This window comes from Pelecanus crispus, chromosome 9, assembly GCF_030463565.1.
Source record: "Pelecanus crispus isolate bPelCri1 chromosome 9, bPelCri1.pri, whole genome shotgun sequence".
Classification (NCBI taxonomy): domain Eukaryota; kingdom Metazoa; phylum Chordata; class Aves; order Pelecaniformes; family Pelecanidae; genus Pelecanus; species Pelecanus crispus.
In genome coordinates this window covers 30,082,169-30,107,553 of record NC_134651.1, presented here as the reverse complement: position 1 = coordinate 30,107,553, position 25,385 = coordinate 30,082,169, and the positions used below count along the sequence as shown (strand labels likewise).

The window sequence follows — 25,385 nt, the reverse complement described above, 5'->3', positions numbered from 1 at the left end:
AAAAGATTAATTGGTGAGACACCTCCCACCAAATACTCCAGCTGTGTCCAAGAGGGGCTGTTGCAAGGGTCTGTAATTAGATTAACACTTACTGGTTACTGGCGTTGCATTGTTTGGCGTGTCTGCTCGCAAGTACTGCGTCGTCTGTGTGGACGGTTGGGATAAACCTTGTGAGCTACTGCTGTCGCTAATGCTGTTTTAAAACAGAAATGGACACGAACATGACTTTTTGCCACTCTAATAAATGCAAAATTAACGTATCAAAGTTAAAACCAGAAGACTTTCCAGGCTAGACTTTGAAGGAATGGCATTTTTAAAGTCTCTCACACATTAACATGTATTTCAGATGAGTCAAAAATCTTAGCGCTTCTGTCCTTTAAGTGTGAACAACTTCTTCCTGTTTGTTTTGCAGAATTTTCTCTCTTTCCTCACTTTTGAAAAATCAAGGGGACAAAACATTTATTGCAAGAAACACCCTGTCATACCAGAAACAAAACTATCATATTCCAGAGAAGACTTGTATGCATTTGTTTCACAGTACCAACATCCTACCGAGAATCAGTGATGCCTACGAAAACTTGAAAGCGGTAGCCTGAGCCAAATGGAGAGACAACCGTAACACCCTGCAAAGCTTAACTAGCTTTTTCAGCCAGAGTGATCTCCTCTTGCTTGCTCTCGGCATGCCAGCTGCTAGCTCTATCTGCTGCGCTTTAATTCCTGTGCTGGAGCAAATATCAAATAGATATTCCCTAGTTCACTGTTGCAAACAGTTGTTTGCCCTATACTACTGTACCCGTCTCAGCTCTTTTACAGACCAAACTGCCCTAGTCCACTTTGTCATTCCTTTCTCTAAGGTTACCTGTTGCCCCTTCCAGGGCCACCTACAATGTGCTTTTGAGATATTTTCTTTGGAAGTTCTTTTTCTTCTATTTTTCTTCCAGCTATGGAAGGACCATAGCTGCACGTAGTATTCAAGAGACAGGCAAACCATAGCTTAAGCTGTAGCAGGATGTTTTCTATCTTATCCTCATAGACAAAATCCTACAAAAAGAGTTGTGGTAGCTGTAATGGCCTAAGAACAGGTGAGAAAGTTTGCAGGCAAAGGCAGTACCTGTTACTAGCTCAGATGGCAGGGCCGGAAGAAGCTTTTTTGATCTCCCTCCCAAACACACACAAACACCCCCCTTTTTTTGAAACTTAAAAGCTTCTCCACTTCTGCTGACTGTATAGGGAGAACAAAGACAACATCGTTTTTGGGTATAACCCTCCACGTTGCCAAATAATCAACATTCCATTTGCTTCTTGGGCTGCTACTGAGCACTGACCAAGCAGTGCTAGCCACCCTTGTAGGATTTTTAGACATGCTTGGTGATGCCCTCAAGAACCACTGTTAACTTTGAAGTAAGACTTCCTGTAAAAAAAAGAAAGCCAAGGTAACTCTTCCCCATTATACCATAATCACAGATGTACTTGCTGAATTTTTTCTTTAGAACAGAATTTACAAATTCTCACAATACAATCATTAGGCTTCTACAGCATCTATAGCTGGCCTTGATCTCTCTCTGGAAACCTTTTTTAAAGTTATTCCCACATTCACTGTCTTCCAGGTGCAGGAGTCCAGCATAGTTTTTAGCGCAAGGTTAAGAGCCGCAGTTGGTGGTCTAGCTACTCCACTTTAACTTCCTTTAGTTTCTGAATGAATATTCTCTGGCACTGGCAACTTATTACTGCTTATTTTAACTGTTCGCACTATTCCATCTACAAGCTGCTTTAATGTGATCCACTCCCCAGCAAGTCCCCTGGAAAGAAGTGTCCTGGCATGGTCACTGCATTAAACACTGGTGTGGAACTTGCATTTTGTTTTCCTGCTCTGACTTTATCTTCCCTGGAAGCTCCTTTTGTAACTTGATCACCTACCAGCCCTACAGATTTCTTTGGCTGCCTTCCTGCTGCAGGCAATTTTGAAAAAGCATTTATTCTTTTTATGCCTGTTGCAAGTTTGAAAAACAACTTTTTTGGTCAGATTCATTCTGGGTTTTAGGTTTAACTTGTTCATGTTTACGAGCTTTCTTAGTTTTCTCACTCGTATACTACTTCAGCTTTTTGAATGGTGCCTTCTTGTTTTTAATAATCTCCATTATCCTGCTGTAAGCCATGCCAACTTACTTTGGCACTTTTTCAAGTGCCTTTGATAGGAGGTATGCAAGCATTTGCTCTGAACTTTCTATACAATGTTCTTAAATAGTCCATGTACAGCCTGTAAACTCAGCTGCCTCGTTTTAGCTTCTATTTAACAACCTTCCTCATTTTTATTTAGTTCTCATTTTTTAAATTAAGAGCAACATTAGTGGGTTTTTCAGCCTCTGTTGCTCCTGGGAGGTCGTTAACCCTAATGATGTTATCATCTTTGATTCAGAACCCCCTTACAGCAATGCTTTGAGATTGTTACGCAAAACCAAATCAAAAGTTGCTTCTTCTCTCACAAGTTCCTTGACTAGTTGCTACATCAAGTAGTCACTGATCATATGTAATGCTAGTGCGTAACATTGAGGCTAAGTTATAACACTGAACCAGTTTCTCAGCCAAGCACTGAAACATCACCTCACAGTCTCTTTGCTGGCTCCTGCACGCGCTGCCCATTCTGAAAACAAAACTCCCCAGATCCTGATTTTCAGGCACATTTTGCCTTTTACACCTTTGCTACAACACTAGTTGATCACAGCTCTCATGCAGGAGCCCTTCCAAGGTTTTGTCACATCAGGCAAAAAAACAAGGGCTCAAAAAACAAGTCATCATTCTCTGAAGAGCTAAATCCCACTATGCACAAACTTCAAGAAATTATCAGAAGGCCCTATACTGATTTAGAGCAAATTCTTTAATACCTGCAAGCCATGGAGTATTAACATTAGATGAATTTTCAGCTTGTATCTCCACAGAAATCAAGTACCATGGAGTGGATGGAAGGACATTTGATCACACTGCTAGGCTGAAACAGCCTCTCAAAAACTGGCAGATGACACTATTCACACACTCTATAAACATAATGCTTTTCCTTTCTGAATTAAAGAAAGCTGCACATCCTTTAACACCTTCTATTGATTAAAAACCCTCAGTAGACAATTGGCACAAATGAATTGAGGAAAGCTGACAAGTTTTGCTTAGATAATCAGGCCTTGAGAAACCATTACTACTTAGTACACTGACACCCCCCCAAAACCCAAGTGGTCTCGGGACACCAGTGGAGTAAAGCAGAAAGAAAAACAGAAAAAACACAGATGAACGGATAGAGAGGAAGATGAAAAGATAGAGCTACACTGAGAGGCTGCAGGCAGGAACAGAAACAGTTCAAGATATCCTTTCAACGGTGTGACCACCCACAGGCCTGACTGTTTTCCAAAGTATTCAGTTTCAAAACTGCCTGCTTCTGAACAGTTTGATCTGATGTAGCTTGTTCACACAGCCGCAGTATAGCCTCAGTCCACCTGCTTCTTCAGCCTCCCTTCTGCCTCAGTGTTTAATCCCCACTCAGACGATTATATTGCCCTTGGGTTCATGTTACAAGTCCTTTTTGCAGGCATGTGCCAATTTGGTTTTTCTGGATTGAAAATACGCCTGGGAGAGCTGCCACATTTTCAGCTTTATAACCAACCAGTTGTAATCCCCAGACTTTACCCTAAGGCCAAAGTGAACACCGGTAAATCAATCAGAATAGAAAAAACTGAAATCCAGTCTCCTGTAGAAGTCAGTAAAAACCAAGTATTTTCAATGTGCCTAGGTATCTATCAAATTTTCCTTCAATTCTGACAATCCCTGTAGATCTGATTCTGTCCAAATTTCCCCAGTGTGTGTCCTCCACACAACTATTCTGGCAAAAACCCAACAGCCACAACCCTCCCACCGCATAAACAGCTGAGCACCTGCAACTGCTGCTTTTCTCAGTATAGCACTTACCACAACTCTGCACAGGTAGTAATTGTCACAGCTTGACATCAAGAGCAGAAATTGCAAGCAACTACAGAGTGCTCATTTTGAGACCAGAACTCCCACAAATCTGGGTAAATGTGTCCCAAAAATGCACTTGGAAAGCTTGAATACATACCTGTCATCCAACTCTATCCTTTTCATGCTGTGGAGATGCAAGACAGCTAATATTATTGCCACCAGGAATATAACAGCACAGCACACGCCTACACTGATATAAAACACACGGGTAGAAGTGGTGGGAGCTGTGTTTACAGGATCGACTGAAACAGAAAGGTGAAAAGTTACTGAACCTTTCTTAAAAAAAAACCCAAACAAAAAAAAAAGAAAACAAAAAACCCCACAAACCCCACAACAAATGACATCTCCTTACTTCCCAGCAGGCTGACATGTCAGGAGAGCAGTGCTGCTGTCCCCAGACTCACCCCTGGTGCCCTGCCACCCAGGTCTGTCAGGAGCAGGAGCCAGCCTGCAGAGGCAGACCATGATAAACCACAGAAGAGTAGGCACCACAGCTCCTGCTGCAAAGCAGGGCAGGGCCCAGCAAGCCACTCAATGCCTCCATTTATTTACTGGGACAAAAGGAGGGTTCCTACTGAAGGATAAAAGCTAGCCAGGAACCTCCTAAAATGGTCTCATTGGTCCTGCTGGTTCTACCTTGCACAACCCCTCGACCCTTCTCCATGGCTCCCATGCCGCAAACACAGTAGGAGCATGGACAAACCCGGCCTCCAGCTCAGCTGAGCCCAAATGCAGCAAGTGGCATAGACTTGCCAGTTGTGGCTGGAAGAGTCACCTGCACACCAGGACACACATCAATACAGTAAATAGAATGAGACTAATACCTAGGTGCACTTTGATAGTGGTCCTTACTCACTGACCAATCATGCCAGAGCACGCAACTTCAGCTTTGCCTCCTGATTTTAGGGTATGATGGGTGGATTACAGCCCCCTGACCTGAATCTTAATGCAGCAGTGTTAACAGGGCAGTTAATCCTCTTTCTCAAAATAATCTCAACTGTGGCGAGTTTTGCAGCAAAATTCTGCAGTTGCACCTTGGCAGCAGAGGGCTGTCTGCTGTGCTGGCCTTCATCTGGTGCTGAGCAGCAACACAGGCAGAGGGATGGGAGGCAGGAAGAGGCAGTAGCCCTAGCCATCCCTAATTTTAAATCACACATCGTGGAGAACAATTGCCCTGGAAGATACAGCAAGTAGGTGGTAAAGAGAAAACTGAGCAATGCGCTCCACTGCTTTCCAAAAGCGTTTTGGCAAAAATGTTTACGTTTGGGGTACTACAGAGGCTGAGCATAGTCAGTCAATGATATTTCCAGCTAGAAGAGGAGTAAAAGAAACTACCTCATTCTATTCATTCAATACTGACAAGTTAAAGTCAAGAAAATAGATCAGTCATGTATGGAAACCAGAGAGCCTAAGACGCGATTAAAAAAAAGTTGTTAGGAGACTTGGAACAGATTTTTTCCTCTTCACTAGTACATATTCCCAGTTAAAATAATTAATTACAAAAACCCCCACTAAAATACTGGGTATAGTATAGACTACCTGGGGAGTGTTTTCATAGGGAAAGCTGTAGAAACAGAAAGAACGTCACAAGTTTTTCATTTTTTACACCTAGAGTAAGTTGTACACTCAGAATTACTTACAGATAGCCTTGCTGCTGTTTTTATCAGATGTTGGAGATTTTACTTCTGGTTCAAGCTCTAAACAGATGAGAGAAAAACATTAAATTTGGTATAGGTTTATTACTACAGCCCTTCACAGAAAGTCAGTTGCCTCATTTATGGAAAAACCAATCTGCTTTTCCAAATAGGTGAGCTGACTTAAGGACTATAGTTATCTCTAGATTTTCATTTTAAATACCTAACCAGTGTATAATAAAAATCATACTTAAGACACATGGGTCGGATATATTTTACCACTGATGCACATGTCCATTAAGGCCATGCTTGAACCCACTGAATCTACCTACCTCAAAAAACCCTCCGGCTTGTCCACCAAAGTCCAAAGCAGCAGACAGTAGCAGAAGGAGGTGCAGAGTATGTAAGTGTATGCTGACACTAAACAACAAAGACCTCACAGAATCAGTTACTACAGGATAGAAAATAATTGCTTGAATGTTCAACCAATATTACACCCTGACCTTTTGGAAGAAATTCTGGCTCCAGTCTAATGCTACTCATGCTAGGAAGAAGTCAGAGATGCTGCCATGGGCACTGTGCCTTCTCAGCTGATGCTACAGTCATGAGTGTTTTAAGAACCGAAGGATGAAAAAGGTAATGCCTATTTAAATACTCATAAATATGGAACAAAAGGCACGAGGACAATACTCAGGTTTGTGTGTGAAAGCAGTCCTTTAGAAAGGGGATAAATCTTCATTAAGCTCACTTTCAGTCTGGTCACTAAGAGGAGCAGTGCAAACCAAGGGAATGCAGGCTGTGGAGATGACTTCAGATGAACCTCACTGAGGATTCACACGCAGTTGAATATATGGATTTCTGTGGCTGCAAAGGTGCAGTCCCACTTGCACATCCCCCTTCCTGCTCCCAGCTGTGAAAAGCTGCTTCCTCCCCAGCACAGCCCCTTCCAACTCCTTGTCAAGCCAGTTCAGCCTGATAAACTTGTGAAAAAGTAATCTGGGGAAGGGGGAGGGAAAAAATCCGAGATTTTCCTCTCCCCCCCCCCCCCCCTTTTTTTTTAAACTTTAGGAGGAACTATTACGAATGCCTTGAGCAAAACTTCTAGCAAGTTTCTGCATATTTTTAACTTATGCACTAAATTAAATCAGAAATCCCCAGATGCTCTATACCAATCAACACACATCAAAAAAAGTTACTGACATTTTTATGAACCCACAGAAACATGATCTTTGTAAGAATCACTCCTGCATAATTTAGGAAGTGGCCCTATCTCTCACACCCTGATAACTGTGTAGTGCCTATAGAAACCTCCTCTGCTCATTCAAAAAGCTATGAATGCATAAACAATGCTGACTTCCCCCACTTAGAACATTTGAAAGAGTACCTAGGAAAACATGAAATAAAGGTAAAAATGTCAACATTATCAGCCAGACCTCCATTTTCACTAGAAAAAATAGAAAGGCTTCAAATTAAGAATGATCTTCCCGTAACATCTACGCAAGGAACATGAATATCACAACATTATGTGCTAAAAAGCCACGCTAGTTCTTTCACCCACACCTTCCAGAAGTTCATCCTTAGACATTCATACTCAAGAGGTGCGACAAACTCCCCTCTAAAAAGCCAACTACTGTCCTCAAAGGCTCCAAGTAAACTGAACAGTGCCAGGAGGAGCATGTAAATAGAGAGGAGGCCATCCTCAAACGCTGCCTGAGAACAGGACACCACAGCCATTTTTAAGGAGGACACAGTTATTGGGATTCTCCAAAATAATTTTCTCCTGATGCCTATGAAAATACTTCTAGGAAGCAGCAACAGGAGATAGTAACAATCCAAAAATAAACTGTGCTTGCAGATTCCCACGTCAAAACACAGAAGAGTTGATCTGCATTCTCTTAATTCCGCATTACCTACCAAGATCATTTTGTACTCTGAGTGTGAAAGACTAACACCTGCTTACATTCACTAAATAGCCAATTTTAAGTTTATCACAATTTATAAACTAAGTAGAAATTGTTGGTAATTCTTAGAACAATTTGAATATTCAGAGTGCTGCAGTTCTGAGGAAACTAGTTTCTTCCTTCCAAGCACAACAGAGAAAATGCTTTTTGCTGTGTATCTAAAAAGGTCAGTCAATGCAGCAGAACACTCGGGGAATTTGTTCATCCCTCAGCTTCTGCTTTTACCAAAAGTCCCCATTCATCTCCAAAAGGCAAAATTTTACCTGGTTTCTTCCTGTCCTCTCCAACATTCACTCTCGGGAACTGTTACTCATGTCCTGGATCATATAACTTCCCACTCATTTTTCCTATCATACTTTAACACTAAAAACTTTTTAAAATTTGAAACTTAATATCTTACTTCTGTAGCACATTTTCCTTCGTTTGAAATTTAAAACTGTGATGTTTTTTGATGAATTTATTGTCAAGTTGAGCTGCATTAGTATTGTGACCTCAGAATCGAGTCTGCCAGTGCAGGAGAGTTCGACACGGAACACTGAAAACAGACAACAAATATGCATTAATTACAGTTAATTTTGAGCACTTTTCAGACATTGTGGTGACAGAACATTTAAATGATAAGAGTCTTTAAGTGATGTTTAAATGTACATTTTTAAAGAACTTGCTATTAAGAAATGCTATTTTAGCCTTCATCCCTTGTAATTTCAGACAAGTATTAAAGTATTAAAGAGCATAGATCTCAAATTAATTTATGTGAGTTATGTTAAAAGTTTACAGATTACTAAAATTGTATCTGTGGATAAATGACCATTATCCATCCATTAGCTTTGGAGTTAAAGTGCTATAACAAGAGAAACCTCCATTACCACAGAAACCCAGAAAATTTAGTTTTCCTCATTGCTTTTTCAAATGCTATGAAGGTTAGCTTTTTTCACAACTGTTATGTTTAAATATTTTGGTCTCTGCAAATCTGACTGGAATCAAAGCTTAAACTAACATGACATTATTTACTTTCTAGCTTAAATAGGAGTATTACTTATGCCAACAGAGCAGACACAACAAGCCTAATTCCCTAGCATCTGCTTTCACAAAAAAGCAGTACAAACCCAAAAAAATCAGTATGTATTTTATTGCCCTTTGAATATCTAACAGAGTACAGAGTTGGACTTGATGATCTTAAAGGTCTTTTCCAACGTAAACAGTTCTAAGATTCTAATCTATAATGCCCTTTTAGCAATGTCATAACTGTTGCAGAAGGCCTGTAAACATATTATGTTTAATAGAGAAAAATTACGCTCTTATGCAACACTACACAGATTTTGGAAAAAACAAAGTACCACCAGAAAGCATTATTAGTATCAGCACTAGCTGTGCACTTTCAGGGGGTGGGGAGTTTACCTGAAAGGGTGCGAGGAACTTCTCCTTGTAGAGAAATGTTGGCCTGGGGCATAGCCATAGCCATTGGATTATCTACCTGAAATCCCAGTCTATACTCAACCTGCAACAAAAGTTGGGAGATGGAGAATGTGTAAGAAATCTCTACAGTAGTAAAAGAAGTGCTACATACCTTTTCATAATTCTTCTTGAAATTAAAAAAAGGTATCTTATTTTCAAAGAATGCCGGTGATTTTAGGTGCTTAAATTCAAAGTTTCTTATATGAAGTCTAAATATCAGACAGTTCAAATTAAGAAAGCCAAACTAGAAGCCACTCTTGAAATCATTCTTGAAAATTTACAGCAGAATTTAAAGTGCTGTATTAAAAAGACCACCACAAACCTCACTTGCTGATACTTTTAAACTTAATTGTTCAAAAGCCAGTTTGTTAAAACTACAGGAATTAAAAAAATTCCCCCTCCTCTAGTCAGTTTTATAAACTAAAGGGCCAAAATTGCTTACTAACAGTTTATTCAACTACAGTCAAGATTTTGTTTCCACTTAAGAAGCTGATTCTGCAAATATTCATTCAAAAAAGTACAGGACTTATTGTAACTAAGTAATAAGTTCCTGCTGGAAATTCATCCTATCCCTGCACACTCAGCTGAATGAATTTGGTTTGACTTTGCCATTAGTTTCTTTTTACCCCCCTTTCCAAAACATAATAGGATGCATTTATGTCATTAATTTATTTTTCAGTCAAGATGCCAAGGGTAGAAACATAACCCAGTTTCTGAGTTCCTATAAACTGCACTACACCCATCCTACAAAGTTAGCACAGAAGATGTCAAATGGTGCAATCACAGTAATGGAAGCAGGGAAGCTCAAAAATTCCTATTCAAAATTCACAGACAGGCCCGAGGAAACTCGGGGCAGGGACAGCAACGCAGGTAGCTCATAGCTGAATTTGTAAAAACAAGGAAACTCCTTCAAAGGTCCTACTCAAATGGCAAGTGACTGAACTGTCTGTGAAGGTGGAACGCGCTATCAAGTAGAAGGGGTGGCTTGCACTGTACCCAATACCACTGCAGGCCAAAATTCACATCTCTTCAGAAGTTACACCTCAAAGAGAAGAACACTGGCAGAAGGAATCTTCAGAAATTGCGTTGGTGGAGTTGTTAAATATTACTGTTCCTACTGCAGTCTCTCCTACTTAAGGACAGAAGAATAACCATCCCTCAAGTTTTAAAAAAAAAATTAACATCTGGCAGAGACTGAAAAATATATTTTTGTATATGAAATTATAAGTAACTGGAAATCCTTCAAAATGTAAGTCCATATACAATCTTTATGACAGCTTGTTGCTGCATGCTCCAGCCATGGTGATAAAGTGAAATAAAAATCCCTTTCCATTTAATCAGTGCTCAGTAGTAACACACTAGAATGCTACTTTCATAGGTTCTTCTCGTCTCCAAACATGTTTCTAGACATCTCTAAAACACAACTGCTCTACATTTGATTTCCAGAGGCTTCAGTTCATGGCTGCCCCTTCTATGCATTCAATGCACCACCAGAAGAGATTCCACAGCCAGTAGCTTGTATATATACGTGTAGCTTGCCAGAAGCAGGAAGTATAAAATACTTTAAAAGTACTTAACCTTTCTAAAAGAAGAAAGGAACAGTTTGGATACATATCATCTTAACTTATTGCCTGCAAGCATATAAATAAATCTTTTGCACCTAGTATATGCTAATTTTTTCCAAAGAAAAAAAGACATTAAATTATAATAGTGGGTATTCACTAAGCAATACAGATCATGTATCAAGTACTCAAACACAGAAGTTATGCCTGCTTACCTTGGATTTAGCATGCCAGCTGAAGTGAAGATTGTTGGTCTCGCTGGGTATTAAGAGATTGAAGGACAATGCATAGTGATTAATCACATCATTCCTCACATAAGACAACTCTGCATCAAGACCTGTAGTGACAAAGAAAAGAGTAAGATGGGGAAGAACAGGACCAACAGTAACACACCAGAACAAACAACTTTCCGTGCCACCAGCTCCACTTGTATTTGAACGTTTAAACAAATACTTCCTCAAGTCCATAAATTCAATTGCAGGTTTGGAGATCAATGTTCATGCACGTCAGCATTAACAAGAGTGCTTCAAATTCTTACAAAGCAACAATCTCAGAGAGATTCCACAGCCTAATAAACAGGTAAAAGTTAGAATGTAACGGAAAGAAACACACTTGCCGTACAGTCCTCCAAAAGAGTCATTACAAGACTTTCCTGAATGTACCCCTGTCTGCTTCTGGGAATCATGGGTCCAGTTTTGCTCTTATTTACAACTACGTACACTCAAACTGTTTTGGACTATCAACTCATTAGCTGCAGGTAATTCTTCCTGGAATAGCTCATTTCTTGAGCTGACACACATAAGCACTAAGAAATTAACTTCAAGGTAATTAGATCATAACACAAAGCACATAATGAGAGGAGGAATGACATTTGTACACCGAGTAATACTAATATTTTATGTCTACCCTTTGCTTTCTAAACTTTTAAATAAACCTAGATAATTGAAAGACCTACAAAACTATTTACTACAGAGCACTAAGGTGCATTTTCCTAAATAAGGTGCATACTCTGATATTAAAAATATGAAGCTGCCATCATCTTTTGCGGCACACATTCCAAGGCCACACTGAATACAGGGTAGGACCCTACAGCTTGCCCTGGGTGTCATTAGCAGTTAGTGTTATAGTAAGCACTACAAGTTAACGCCCTTCCCTGCAGCTGTAAAACTAATCCCAGCTCCATATCCTCAAGACAAAACCATACTGTATTTGTAATCAGTACTATTTTGTCTTGTCTCATACATCTTTTCCTCCACTGCTCCCAGTTAAACGCTATCCAGGCTTGGCAATATATTGACATGCTAAGAGAACAACTGGGCAAATCAGACACAGGTGCACACTCCAAGCATGATCTACACAGAGGGAACTGAGTTGAATTAAAGTATTCACAGCACAATTTGGAACCTGAATAATGGAGTTATTTTTATTATGGCTAGAAAGTCAAGAAAACTGGAGAGGCTGTGACTCCAAGACAACAGCATTTAAGGCATCCTGGAATTATTCCAAGAATCTAGGGAATCATGAAAGGGTGGGGTGTTTTTGGAGGGGTTTTTTTTCTGTTTGTTTGGGGTTTGTTTTTTTTTTTTTTTTTTGTTAAGAAGGGGGGGTGGATCAAAGATAACTCTTGAACTGCGTAGACAAGCTGCATTTGAAGAAAGGGAGAATTAGCTTGAAGGAAATAATTCCTCCTATTTAGTGCAAAAACTGGGCACAGATCAGTGCAAAGTGATAAGCATTCTCTTATTCCAGAACTTGATTTAATCCACCTTGCTTTCACACGATATACAAATGCAGCCAAGACATTCCTCTTCATTCTTGTTGCTGTTAACAACTTTTACTCCCTGCTGGCTCGTTAGTGCCCTGAAACTTAATCAAAACCCAAGAGTATATAATCACAGATACTGGGGGTGAGGCAAGGGGGAGAACCCTAGAGACTGGATGCATGAAAGGAATCAACAGAACAGAGTAATCCCATGGAGAAATGCTCTCAAACAAGATCTTGAACAGAAAAAGGTGCAGGCGATGCCTTAAGTGCTGAATGTAATCAGCCTGGGACAGTATATAAAAAAATTTAAACCTTTCTTCTCCAATTTGTCCATATTTCCAATCAATAACTGGCAAATGCAAGAGCTAAACTTTGAAAACACATAAAAGAAACAGCAAACTTCCAAAATAGCTTGCTCAGATAATTTTTTACATGTGCACATGTCTGCACATGAAATCTATCTCAGATTTAGACAACATGGAAGGAGCATGGAGAAGAGCTCACAACTATCAGACACTTGCCATTAGATCCGACCAAGAAGATGGGAAGCTTTATGGGCAAAAACTTACTAAACAAAGTATTAAAATCAAACCCAGTAAGCACAAGTTATTAAAAAAAAAAATTAGGACAACAGGATTAGCAGGTGAGACAATGTAACTGGAGCAATGAAACTGCTTTTGGGACAAAGAAAACCTTCTCTTGCTGATAAATGGCCACACCAGCGATTAGAAGTTCACAAAAACATTCCAGAACTCGTAACACCATGAGATTTTCAAGGTGATGCTCCTTGATTTAAAATAAGCTTTCTAGAGAAACTGGTCATAGAAATCAAATGGGTACACAGCAATAAAATTGCCTATTATAAAACCTGCCCTTTATAGAAGTAATGTGTCATGGTTTAGCCCCAGCCAGCAACTAAGCACCATGCAGCCGCTCACTCACTCCCCCTACCCCGATGGGATGGGGGAGAGATTCGGAGGAGTAAGAGTGAGAAACATTCCTGGGTTGAGATAAGAACAGTTTAATAATTAAAATAAAAGAGTAATGATAACAATATAATAATGATAATAATAACAACAATATACAAAGCAAGTGATGCACAATGCAATTGCTCACCACCCACCGACCAATACCCAGACAGTTCCCAAGCAGCGATCGCTGCTCCCCGGCCAACCCCCCCCAGTTTATATACTGAGCATCATATGGTATGGAATAGCCCTTTGGTCAGTTTGGATCAACTATTCTGGCTGTGCCCCCTCCCAGTTTCTTGTGTACCTGGCAGAGCATGGGAAGCTGAAAAGTCCTTGAGTAGCAGAAGCAGTACCTAGCAACAACTAAAACATCAGTGTGTTATCAACATTCTTCTCCTACTAAATCCAAAACACAGCATCATGCCTGCTACTAGGAAGAAAATTAACTCTATTCCAGCCAAAACCAGGACATAATGTTAAAAGCAATCCTAATTGAAGCTGTCAAGAATAAGTATCTCGATGTGCAATAATATCTAACGGTGTACAAAACAAAATTAACCTACAGAAGAGCAGTCAAATCTTGAAGCTTTAATAGCAGTACAACACTGAGTAATTTGATTACATAGACCACTAACGTTTTAATGTCTGTACTGCCATAAAAAGCTATACATGACATGCAATGCTAATGATATGAATTTCAACAGCACCATGTAAGAGCAGCATGAGAATCAATGTCAAGTTTTATTGCTTCAATTATGCTCTAACTAAAAGACTTGCATATAAAAATAATTTAAGAGGTTTTGTAGTATAGCTCTTAACTCATAAAAAAGGCAGAAGATTGCCTGGCTTAGTGTTCTGTTTCTAACAGGGGTCTACAGAAAATGCCTTGGGAAGAATATAAAACCAAAGTAAATACACAGTGACACTCTGTGCTTCTAGTGTTTGTGGATCGCAAACCTCCTAAACTAGTAGGCAGTATCTTCCAACAGCTTCTCACTAGATTTTTTTTTTTCCTCTATGAATTTGGATAAATGCTTTCTCAAACCCTGAAAACTGACAGATACATACTTGGGAAATGTCAGTGTTTCAACAACATATGGTATTTTATCCTTTTAATTTTATCAACAATTAAGACATTTCCCCTATAGCACATCTTTTCCCATCAGTGAACTACAGACAAACTCAATTTGCCATGCACAGCTAAGAACCTGTGTCCACACCAGACAAGCAACCTCCCATCTCCCTACCTCCCTCCCTACCTGCAGTTTTCCTTCTGGACCATCCTTCCAACCCTAATTTTTCATCCCCTCACTGCCTCCCCCACCTCAATCCTGAACTCCTGAAGCACTTTGTCTGTATAATTTATCTCAATCAGGCCAGCAAAACACACAAAAAATTGCAGTTGAACCTGCCAGTCAAAAAAAGTACCTTGCCTGTGCTCCAGGCAGGCAGCCAGGCAGGAAGGTATGTTCTGCCTGACACAAAGGAGCCCAGGTGCCGATCACCAGCAAAGCTGGGAGTTGCACTATCTCCCAGCTGTAAGGGAGGGCACTGGGAAGGTATGTACAGGCAAGGAATCGCGCAGGGCACTGTGGTGTGCAGTGGTGAAAGCCAGAGCCATAGCTTGCTGATCAGTTGTGCGATCCGAGTATTCTTGATGCAGGCTGCCATTGCTTCACTCACTGCATTCCTGGGCTTCCTCAGTTTCATGAGTCTTCCACTTTGAGGAAGAGAAGATTTCCCTATACCCACAGAAATTGCCCAGGCAATGCTGCAGCACCGTGCATGCTCAGGAGCTCCACAGCAGGTGGACTCCAGACTTCTACAGTTAGCAGATTTTAGCCAACACAAGGTATGCTTTTCTCAATGTCACATAGGTTGCACAGGTTAAATTCTTACCAAGAAATACCATGGCACAGCCTGCCAGGCTCAAACAGCCCTGTGCTGCTGAAGACAGATGACGAGGATACCGCTGCAAAAACGCTGGACAGATCACATCCAACGCCTCTCTTCCCACAAGTTCAGATCAAGAGGACAATGATCAGCCTCGGTGAAGTGTCAAACAGGTTCAGTTAGGTTCACTGTCAAACAGGTTCAGTTATGGTGACCGAGTACTGGCTATGAGCTACCTCTATTCAATCAGATACTTTGTTCCCTGTTATCTACGTACCTTTTTACACACAATGAAATGGTGCCTCCTCACTGCTTAGAGTTCCAGACTAATTAAGTGCTATTATTAACTCTCTCTGGAGTAGGCATTAAAAATGGCTAAGGAGTTTGCAGAAAACACTTTAGGTTCCATTACAATGACAGTTTAAGTCTAACTCAGAATTGCTGTCATGCTTTTTCTTCAGACATGCATACTTAACACCTGCCTTGCAATGTTCCTTATTTAAGTCTTCAGCAAGCCAAGTTCAAGGAGTCAAGCTGGCACTACGCAGGAGAAAAAAAAAAAAAAAAGCAGAGGAACACTCCTCAGTCAGTTTAACTCCCTGAATTAGTGAGGATGCTCAGGAGCACAGGACAGCAAGACTGCAGCAGCACTAACTTAGATGGAGCTTATACTAAAATAGTACTGTTACCTTATCCAGATAGTCTAGGCTTTTTTTCAAAGCATGCTTTGAGCATATGTAGCTTCGAAAGATGGTATCAAATTAAGCAAGTCACAGCCTAAACCAGTGATCTCAATTTTTCTTTTTTACTTTTTTTAAATGCCTAAATCTCTTTCATACAAAGTAGCAGCATAAGATGTAACCAGCCTATGCAGCAGGTGGCTGAGGAAAAGAAGATAGAAACAAGGTTCATTTTCCCAATTGTTTCAGATTTCAAGAATGCTTAGTAAACTACTAAACTACTACACTAAAACCTACTGACTGGTAAGGGGGAGGGAAAATGTAATTCTGCAAGATGCAGGGTTCCTTCTCAGGTCTTGAACACTTTCACCACCTTGCACTTTAAGTAGGGCAAATACACCAGCATCCTGGAACAAACCCAAACTGGTATGTAATGTTTTATGTCATATACGTAATGATAAAAGGAAAAACACAGGTGGCTCGAAGAAAAACACAGTTGCATTACAAACAGCTAGAGAAAACAGGTAGTTTTTCAATAGTTTTCTAGGCAAAGCAGTAAAACACAAAGAAAGGGGCAGAGAACCTTACAAAGAGATACCAAAAAATTATTGGGTTACATAAACTGCAGAGGAGGAAAAGAAGCTTTCAGAAATGCTTGTTGGTTTAAGCAGTATACTGGTGATCAGCGATGAACAGTTTTAAAACACAGGCTGCACTTTTGCTTTGGCAAGCCTCCTTAAACAAGTCCACATGCAGACAATGCACAACACTAAGGGATCTAGTTTCTCATTATTTGGACTCGACTAACCTACACCAACCCACATGAAAACAGTAAGACTAATACTTTACTTTGATTTCAAGGCAAAAAATGCCACCCTTTTACCCAGGCAACCCCTAAATCTCATTATTAACTTCCACATCTTTGTACCTCCCACCCTTGGGCGTAAACTTGAAAGAATAAATTGAAGTTGAACACAAACAAAAAGGTAAATTTAAGCTGCCCCATAGAGTCTGTCAATCTTTGCACTGTTTAACATAACAAAACATTTGAAGAAGCTCAGAAAGGAAGGAGAGGGGCCAATTTTCATTCCCAAATGCAAAAGATGCTGAGCAGCCCTTGTGTTCATGACAAAATTAGATCACATCAGTCTAGCAGCCTAACAAAACTCTTCTTTTCAAATGCCCATGTGTAAATGCAGTCTAGCTTCAACTTTTTTTTTTTTTTTTTAATTTTTAAACACAATATACAAGAGAAACTTGCCGCTATCAGCATGGGACAAATTAGATTTTATTCTTATGAAGCAAGTCTATCCTACAACATGCACTAGTAGTAACACATTCTTCTTAAAGACGACGATAGTATTTAGGCATCTGTTACCCCAGGTAACAGACTTCAAATCATCATAACGTAATTCTGGAAGATTATGTCTAAAAATCAAGAATGAACGTGCAATCCAAGAGTTAGATGAGATTGCTCTTACTGAAATACTGCTTGCTGCAATATGAATATTAACTAGTCTAATAGCAATCTGCTAATGATAGCTGACATAATTGGCTCTCCCAGCTGCCTACCCAACTCACTGGTAGATTCCTCTCTGTGTACAGAAATGACTGAAATTAGTGCCTGTTTTCTTAATACACTAGTCTGTAATTTGTAAGAGTTTCTTCATAAGCAGATGAGAAATCTCTGCAGCACGACGTCAAACCACCACAGCCCTCACAAAGCAAGCCACTCCTGCTCCTGACTCACAGCCACTGAAATAGATTAATTGAGAAGACTTACACAGTTAAACAAGTTATTATCTTTATATAAATACTCCATTTGTTCAGAGGTTTACGTGCTCCAGAGAACGATACCTCCACTCCCAAGCAGCTCATCTGCGTTAGCCCTCTGGCCAGACCAGAAGCTTCCACTCCAGGGTGAACATCCAAATGGAGAACCTCAAGTTTCAACATTCCTTCAACACCACCCACTTCCCAAGTCTGTACAACGTACTTCATAAACACATGGGATTCTCCCAGCACTGGACAATTTACCTTGTTGAAGAAAGATACAATTTTTTTTCCCCCTTCCATTTTCTTTCCATTAAAAATGCACCATAAATCTGAAACACTGACTTTAAATCCTAAGCTAGCTTTCTTTTTTTTTTTTTTTTTTGCAACAGGTTCTACTATTTTTATACCATCAGCCTAAGCACAAGGAAATGTAGCTGAAGAATTAACAAATCAGCTCTTAACTACTGAAACTTTTTTTTCCAGGGTAGAAAGAACACTTTCCCAGAGCAAGCCTTCTTAGTTTGAATGTATTTAATTAGTTCACTTCAAACAGCTTACACAGGGCTGAAACTACAACTGGGAGTTTAAAAATGAGAAATCAAATACCAACTGATCCACATGGATCAATCTCATTTAGAAAACAGCAAACCATTGGAAGTGTAATGCTAAGCATCTGAATATATACACACACACAAAAAAACCTTCTTATATCCTATCTGTACATGTCCAGTATATACAACAATGAAAGTGAACTTTCCTTTAATAAAACAAATAACAGATTATAGCCTTCTACTTGCATTTTTACTTAAGTTTTCCACAATGCTACAGTCTGCCAGTTAATAGCTGTTGGTCAGGAATGTAGGCTGAAATACTTGCTTTTAAACATCTTAGAGGCCATGAGTCTCTAGAAAAGATGACTGATGAAAAATATCCCAGGAAAAAAAGTTAAATCTTAAGTAACACAGATATGATGAAGAAACAGCTTTTCACTCTCATAACACAGGTGCCAGAGAACAAAGGACGTTCACTGTCAAGCCTGAAAGACAAATCAGCAGGCACAAATCCATCAATACTCACTAACACACTTTCTACCTTTTGCTTAGAAACATTTCTCCCCTGACTGTTGAATAGTCCTTCTGCTCATCACCCACCTAACACTTAGAAAAAAACCACCAAGACAAAAGAATCCCCCATTTTGGGGGGACAACTTCCTACCTCTGCGTGAAGTTCTTCATTGCCTACATGCATCTATCTCACAAAACAGCTCTTCAATCCTTTCTTTCTAAACTTCAGTCTAAGCTTTGCCAGGAAGGAATATCTTATAATCCAGTATCATAGACCTTGGGGGGGGGTGGAGGGGGGGGGTGACACACCAAACTACAGTATCAAGTGCATGGAAAACAGACGAGAAATAAAATCACAGCTTGACACATCACCAAAGCATACAGAAAAGTGCAACCTCTTTGTGGAATTGCTCTAACATTAGGTTGTTAACATAATACTGATTGGTGAGGCTCCAGAATTAAATCCATTCTCACGTCCATGGAACACTTCTCCCACCAGAAACTGATGCCTCATTGCAAATAGCACAGTTGCTTTGTAAGCTCACCTAACTCTCCCCAGCAGTAGCAGAGAGCATACAGGTTGTGGTTATTTACACAAAGGACTTTGCTACCTGCACAGAGTTAACTTTCCAAGAGCTGGAGATGGAAAACAATATGTAAGGCATATGTCAGGAAATACTCAACATAACTTCAAGGCAATGATTGCATCCTTGAAAACCAACCAAGACTCCCTAGCAGGGAATCTTAGTAGGAAACTTCCCAACACCTAGCACAAAGGAAGAAAAACTCTCAGTTGAGAGCTCTCATTAAATCCTTGTGAATCTTCTCTGACAGATCACCCACAATTCACCTTATTGATGCTGTTAAATAGAATTTTAAGTTCAACATCACAGGCAAACAGGATTTTTCTCATTGAAAGGACTTTCTGAAAGTCACAGAGTAGACCTCTTCCCTTCTAGGGGAAGAAGCTTCCCCCAGGAGATGGCACTTGCTGAAGTGAAAGCATAAGGCAATATTTAACTCAATCCATACCAAAAGGAAGACATTCATAGAATCACAGAATGCTTTGGGTTGGAAGGGACCTTTAGAGGTCATCTAGCCCAAGCCCCCTGCCATGAGCAGGGACAGCTTTAACTAGACCAGGCTGCTCAGAGCCCCATCCAACCTGACCTTGAACGTTGCCAGGGATGGGGCCTCCACTACCTCTCTAGGCAACTTGTTCCAGTGCTTCAACCACCCTCATTGTAGAAAATTTCTTTCTTATGTCTAGTCTAAATCTATTCTTCTTCAGTTTAAATCCATTAGTCCTTGTCCTGCCACAACAGGCCTTGCTAAAAAGATTCTCCCCATCCTTCCTGTAGGCCCCCTTTAAGTACTGGAAGGCTGCAATAAGCTCTCCTCGCAGCCTTCTCTTCTCCAGGCTGAACAACCCCAACTCTCTCAGCCTGGCCTCATAGGAGAGGTGCTCCAGCCCCCAGATCATTTTGGTGGCCCTCTTCTGGACCTGCTCCAACAGGTCCTTGTCCTTCTTGTGCTGAGGGCTCCAGAACTGGACACAGTACTCCAGGTGGGGTCTCACCAGAGCAGAGTAGAGGGGCAGAATCCCCTCCCTCAACCTGCTGGCCACGCTTTGTTTGATGCAGCCCAGGGTATGGCTGGCCTTCTGGGCTGCAAGCACACGTTGCTGGCTCATGTCCAGACTTTCATCCACCAGTACCCCAAGTCCTTCTCTGCACGGCTGCTCTCAATCCCTTCATTCCCCAGCCTGTATTGATATCGGGGGTTGCCCTGACCCAGGTGCAGGACTCTGCACTTGGCCTTGTTGAACCTCATGAGGTTCACACAGGCCCACCTCTCCAGCTTGTCCAGGTCCCTTTGGAGGACATCTCGTCCTCCTCGTGTGTCAACCGCACCACTCAGCTTGGTGTCATCTGCAAACTTGCTGAGGGTGCATTCAATCCCACTGTATGTCACTGATGAAGATACTAAACAGCACTGGTCCCAGTATGGATCCCTGAAGGACCCCACTTGTCACCAGTCTCCATGTGGACATCAAGCCATTGACCACGACCCTCTGGATGCGACCATCCAGCCAATTCCTTATCCACTGAACAGTCCACCCATCAAACCCATATCTCCCCAATTTAGAGAGAAGGATGTTGTGGGGGGACTGTGTCGAACGCTTTACAGAAATCCAAGTAGATGACATCCATTGCTTTTCCCCTGTCCACTGATGCAGTTACTCCTTCATAGAAAGCCACTAGGTTGGTCAGGCAGGATTTGCCCTTGGTGAATCCATGCTGGCTGTCTCAAATCACCTTCCTGTCTTCCATGTGCTTGAGCATAGCTTCTAGGAGGATCTGCTCCATGATCTTCTCAGGCACAGAGGTGAGGCTGACAGGTCGATAGTTCCCAGGGTCCTCCTTTCTTCCCTTTTTAAAAATGGGCACAACATCCCCTTCCTTCAGTCACCAGGGACTTCGCCTGACTGCCACGACTTTTCAAATATCATGGAGAGTGGCTTGGCAACTACATCAGCCAATTCCCTCAGGACTCTGGGATGCATCTCATCAGGTCCCATAGACTTGTGTACATTCTGGTTCCTCAGGTGGTCTCCAACCTGATCTTCCCTTACAGTGGGAGGGGCTTTACCCCCCTGGTCCCCATCTTGCAGTCCATCGACATTAATTGATCCTAGGACCCAACTGCTTACCCTTTTGTCTTTGAACAATGGCAACAATTACATCTCAACAGCCTGCCTGCTTATTCTTCTCTCCTTCACCTACAGAAAAAATGTTCATTTTTCTGATAGATAGGATATAAAGACAGCTGTGCAAATCATTAGATGACACTCTCCTTAATGGGGAGGGGGGAGAAAAAAAACGAACCAAACCAAAATACAAACCAACACATATCTTGCCTCAGAGCAGAATACAAGTAAACTCAGCTCCTGAGAACACCTTCTAAATGAAATTTGCCCATTTGAAACTTAAAAAAAAAAAAAAAAAAACACCAACAAACCACAAACTAGTAAAACTCCCAATAAAACCAGCAGTCACTTTGCTATTAATAGCCAGGACAGTGCATAGGAGTTACCTGAAGGGCCAATTCCAAAGGAAAGATGCAGTAGAGATGCACGAGACAGCTACTTGAAGGCAGAGGAAAATTAGTGCCAGTGACCTATACAGCAGGCAAGGGGAAATGGGACAGATGGGAAGAGGAATGATGCAGGTACATGGTTGGATGCAACTGAAAGGGAACTCTAATATAAAAATATAAAGCTAACTTTAAAGAGCAAATTAAACAACTTTATTCTTAGCATATGGAGTAGTTAGGTATATTTATGAAATAAAAATTTAACTTATTGTAATGGCAAATGTCTCAATTATTTTAACATGAAGTTTGATGCTCCTTTTGAATTAGAATGAAAGTAAACACTGAGAATAAAAACAAAAAGAAAGGTTCCACCCATGTGAACTGCAGTTGCCCAAGAGCACACACCTCGAAATAAAATAACTTCAGATCAAATGCTTACTAGTATCACAAAGCTTCTGAACTGAACTGCTGTAATCTTCCCAGCCAAAACTCAATCACTTAGTAAAGTTATGTCAGATATCATTTGGACTTGTGAATAACATGCATTTGCAGTATTTTTGTGTCACCTACCCCCAGAAGTTGTGCCACTTTTTTTTTTTTTTAAAGTTATAGTAATGCACCCACATGTTGATTCAATTATCCCAGTAGGCAAAACCGTAAGGTACAATAGAGTAAGTCAACTTTAGAATGGTGTCCCTGCCAGTGGCCATGACTATTTCAGTAACAAATACCCAACTGAGTACAAATAAAAAAAAATTTTTTTAAAAACCCCACACACCTCTCCCTCAATGCATCAGACCTCTCAGCCTCAAAACTCATGCTTCTGGTTCTGTGACTAACGGGACTGCTGAAGGGGTGACACACCCTCCACATCTCTTGAGACACTTTGGAAGACTTCCATCACAGTGACACTAATTGTTTAGTGCAAAACCAAGCTCCACAAGAACTAAAACAGGTTTATTCGCTTCTGTGGTAATCTCTGCAACTCAGGAAAGCCACAGAGCTTAGTATTTTTTTCTTTTAGTAGGAATTACTCTACAAGGCCATCCACTAACTTCATAAAGGCTGAACAGTTCTGATAGGATAACTATCTTTAGTTTTTCAACCTGCTCAGCTTCACCATACGTACCACTGGCATTACATATTCTGAGCGGCTGCAGCTTTTCAAGCCTAGCAAGCAGCAGCTCCAACACTTATGTTACTGCTCTTATCTTTCCCAAGCAGCATGGTGAAATCAATATACTGGTTAATTTAATTATGGCTATTCAACACCCCATAAGCGGCAGTGAAATTCTAAAGCATCACATTAGTTTCATGCTGTTGCTTCTGCTCACCGATCTCCAAAGCAGTCAGTGCAAATATGCGAGTTACCCGCTTGAAAGAAGGACAAAGGCAGAGATGGAAGACAAATAATGCGTTTGAAGCCTCTATTATCGTGCCCTTTGTACTGCCACAAGGCATTTTGAGAGAGTGTTAGCATTCATTCTTACATGGGATCTGCTGGTGCTGCTGCCATTGGGGGGGGCGGGGAAGGGGGGAATCAATTCATCAGGCACAACTCATTAAATGCACTTCACCCTTTATGCACTCCCTGCTTTCACAGTTGAGACCTCAAGTACAATTTTAATACTGCACAGTAAGTTACTAGAGGAATGTGTACCTACTTCTCTTCCACTGCAAGAGAAGTAGGTACCTCAGTGATATTTCAGTCTGGATAGTTTCAGGTAGAAAATAGTCATCAAGCCATCCCATTTCGCTAGACCTCAGAACAACCATGAACCAAGATACATTTTGAATTTGTCTCATTAATTCAGCTTTTCCAGTACCCAAATACAACTCCGAACAGCAGAAGGTGAGGAGAAAAACACAAGACTTCCCCAAATAGTTCATCTTTTAAAGTACCCACACACCAGAGTATACAGTATAGCTGCCTCCACAGCTCCCACTCTCAGGAAAATGCCGCCCTGGGATTTTTCATGCCTGTGAGCATGATCCTTATCTCTTGTATTTCCCTCTGCCCAAGGTGGTGTTTAGGAGCAGTTTCAGTCCCTGCCTTCCTCCTAGTACCCTGACCCCTTCTTGCTGGCTTCTCTCATGCATGCTCGGAGCTCTTTGCCTTCATTTCCTCTCTCTTGTTCCTATTCTGTCCATGCGCTGGAGGGAGAAAGAGAGCCTGTATTCAAAGAGACCAAACAATCAACAGTGATAAAGAAGATGCTGCCAAACAGAACACAGGTGTAAAATCACAGCAGTGAGGAATGCAGCTTTGGGATTTTTTTTTTCCCCTCCTCATCAGGCTAGCCTTCAGTCTCAGAGGTCAGATTTCTTCCAAGACCCTGACACACAAGTGTTACAAGAGCCACAAACATTTATCACTAGACAGACCTTGGCCTCTCGGGAGCTGAAATGGCTGCTTCCTCCCAGGGCTGAGTGCAGACAAGAGTGCCACACGAGGAAACCTAGCCACCTGCTGCCCATGCAGTCCCTCCTGAACGGCAAACTGCGTTCTCCGGGTAGGATTCGGACAGAGCCCCCAGCATTTTTAAGTCCCAGCACATAAGCTGGTGTGATAAATAAAGCAGGCTGCAGAAATCAACCACCCATCCCATCAATGCTGATTAGATCAATACACACAAGGACTTAAGTGTTTCCCAGACTTCCCTTGGTCACACAGAATAAATTATTCCAAAGCAATCCTAACCCAGGCTAGAAGCTGCCTCCGCTGGCATCACTCCCGATGGCCTTCCACAGGCTATTTCAAACTCCTAGAAGCATATTCTTCTGCCGGTTTGCAAGCATTACAAATACTGCAGTGGATTTATATGACTACATGCATCTCCGAAGAAAAAGCTATTCACACACTATTTGAACTTTGCAAATTAAAAGTGAGGTAATAGAATGGAAAAGGGCAGAGGAACCCCAAATGCAGCTTGTTCTCATAAACCTCAAAACAATATTGACATGAACTGTGGTACTTAGTAAATCAGGCGGACAAGCATCCAAGCACACTGAAAAGCTCCAAAATGAAAACAGATTGCTCAACTCTGCAATGCAAGTAACTTGTCGCAACCTGCTGCAGCCTGCAAGCAGACAGACATTGCTGCATGCACCCTCAAAACACCCTGCCAGCCTTAATCCCACTATTTCTCCAAAGCAGACTTGAGTTGACGTTCGTCTGCAACACTAAAAAGCCTGTCTAATAACCACCCATCATGGACTATCATTAGACTGAAGGGCTTTACAGGGCAAAGTAATAAAATAAATATCCTAAAACCAGCACTTCCAATTAAGTGGAATATATCAGAATATTTTCAGGCCATCATCAGCAATTCAGTTTTGTTACAGCACATGGCATCTGTCAACATTAGAAGCTTGCTTTCCATCCAGCAGTGTGCACCTACAGTAATCTTTAAAGACCCTTTTGAATGGTAAAATGAAGCAGTAACATGCAGGTTTTTGCACTTCTGCAAAGACAGGTGTGTGGACCATAGCAACACAATACTTATTTTTGCATACAACATGCAAA

The 25,385-nt window shown here is 41.0% G+C and overlaps 1 protein-coding gene across 1 annotated transcript in view; it reads right to left on the bottom strand.

Annotated features, from left to right (window-relative positions):
• Window positions 1-25,385, bottom strand: part of RYK (receptor like tyrosine kinase) — a 65,184-nt gene that overhangs the window by 33,152 nt on the left and 6,647 nt on the right. Inside the window, exons 2-7 of the mRNA XM_075716304.1 lie at window positions 10,830-10,951; window positions 8,996-9,095; window positions 7,998-8,132; window positions 5,643-5,699; window positions 4,100-4,244; window positions 93-193 (exon numbers count right to left, since the gene is read on the bottom strand). Coding sequence (XP_075572419.1) covers window positions 93-193; window positions 4,100-4,244; window positions 5,643-5,699; window positions 7,998-8,132; window positions 8,996-9,095; window positions 10,830-10,951 — 660 coding nt within the window. The remainder of the gene's footprint in view (window positions 1-92; window positions 194-4,099; window positions 4,245-5,642; window positions 5,700-7,997; window positions 8,133-8,995; window positions 9,096-10,829; window positions 10,952-25,385) is intronic.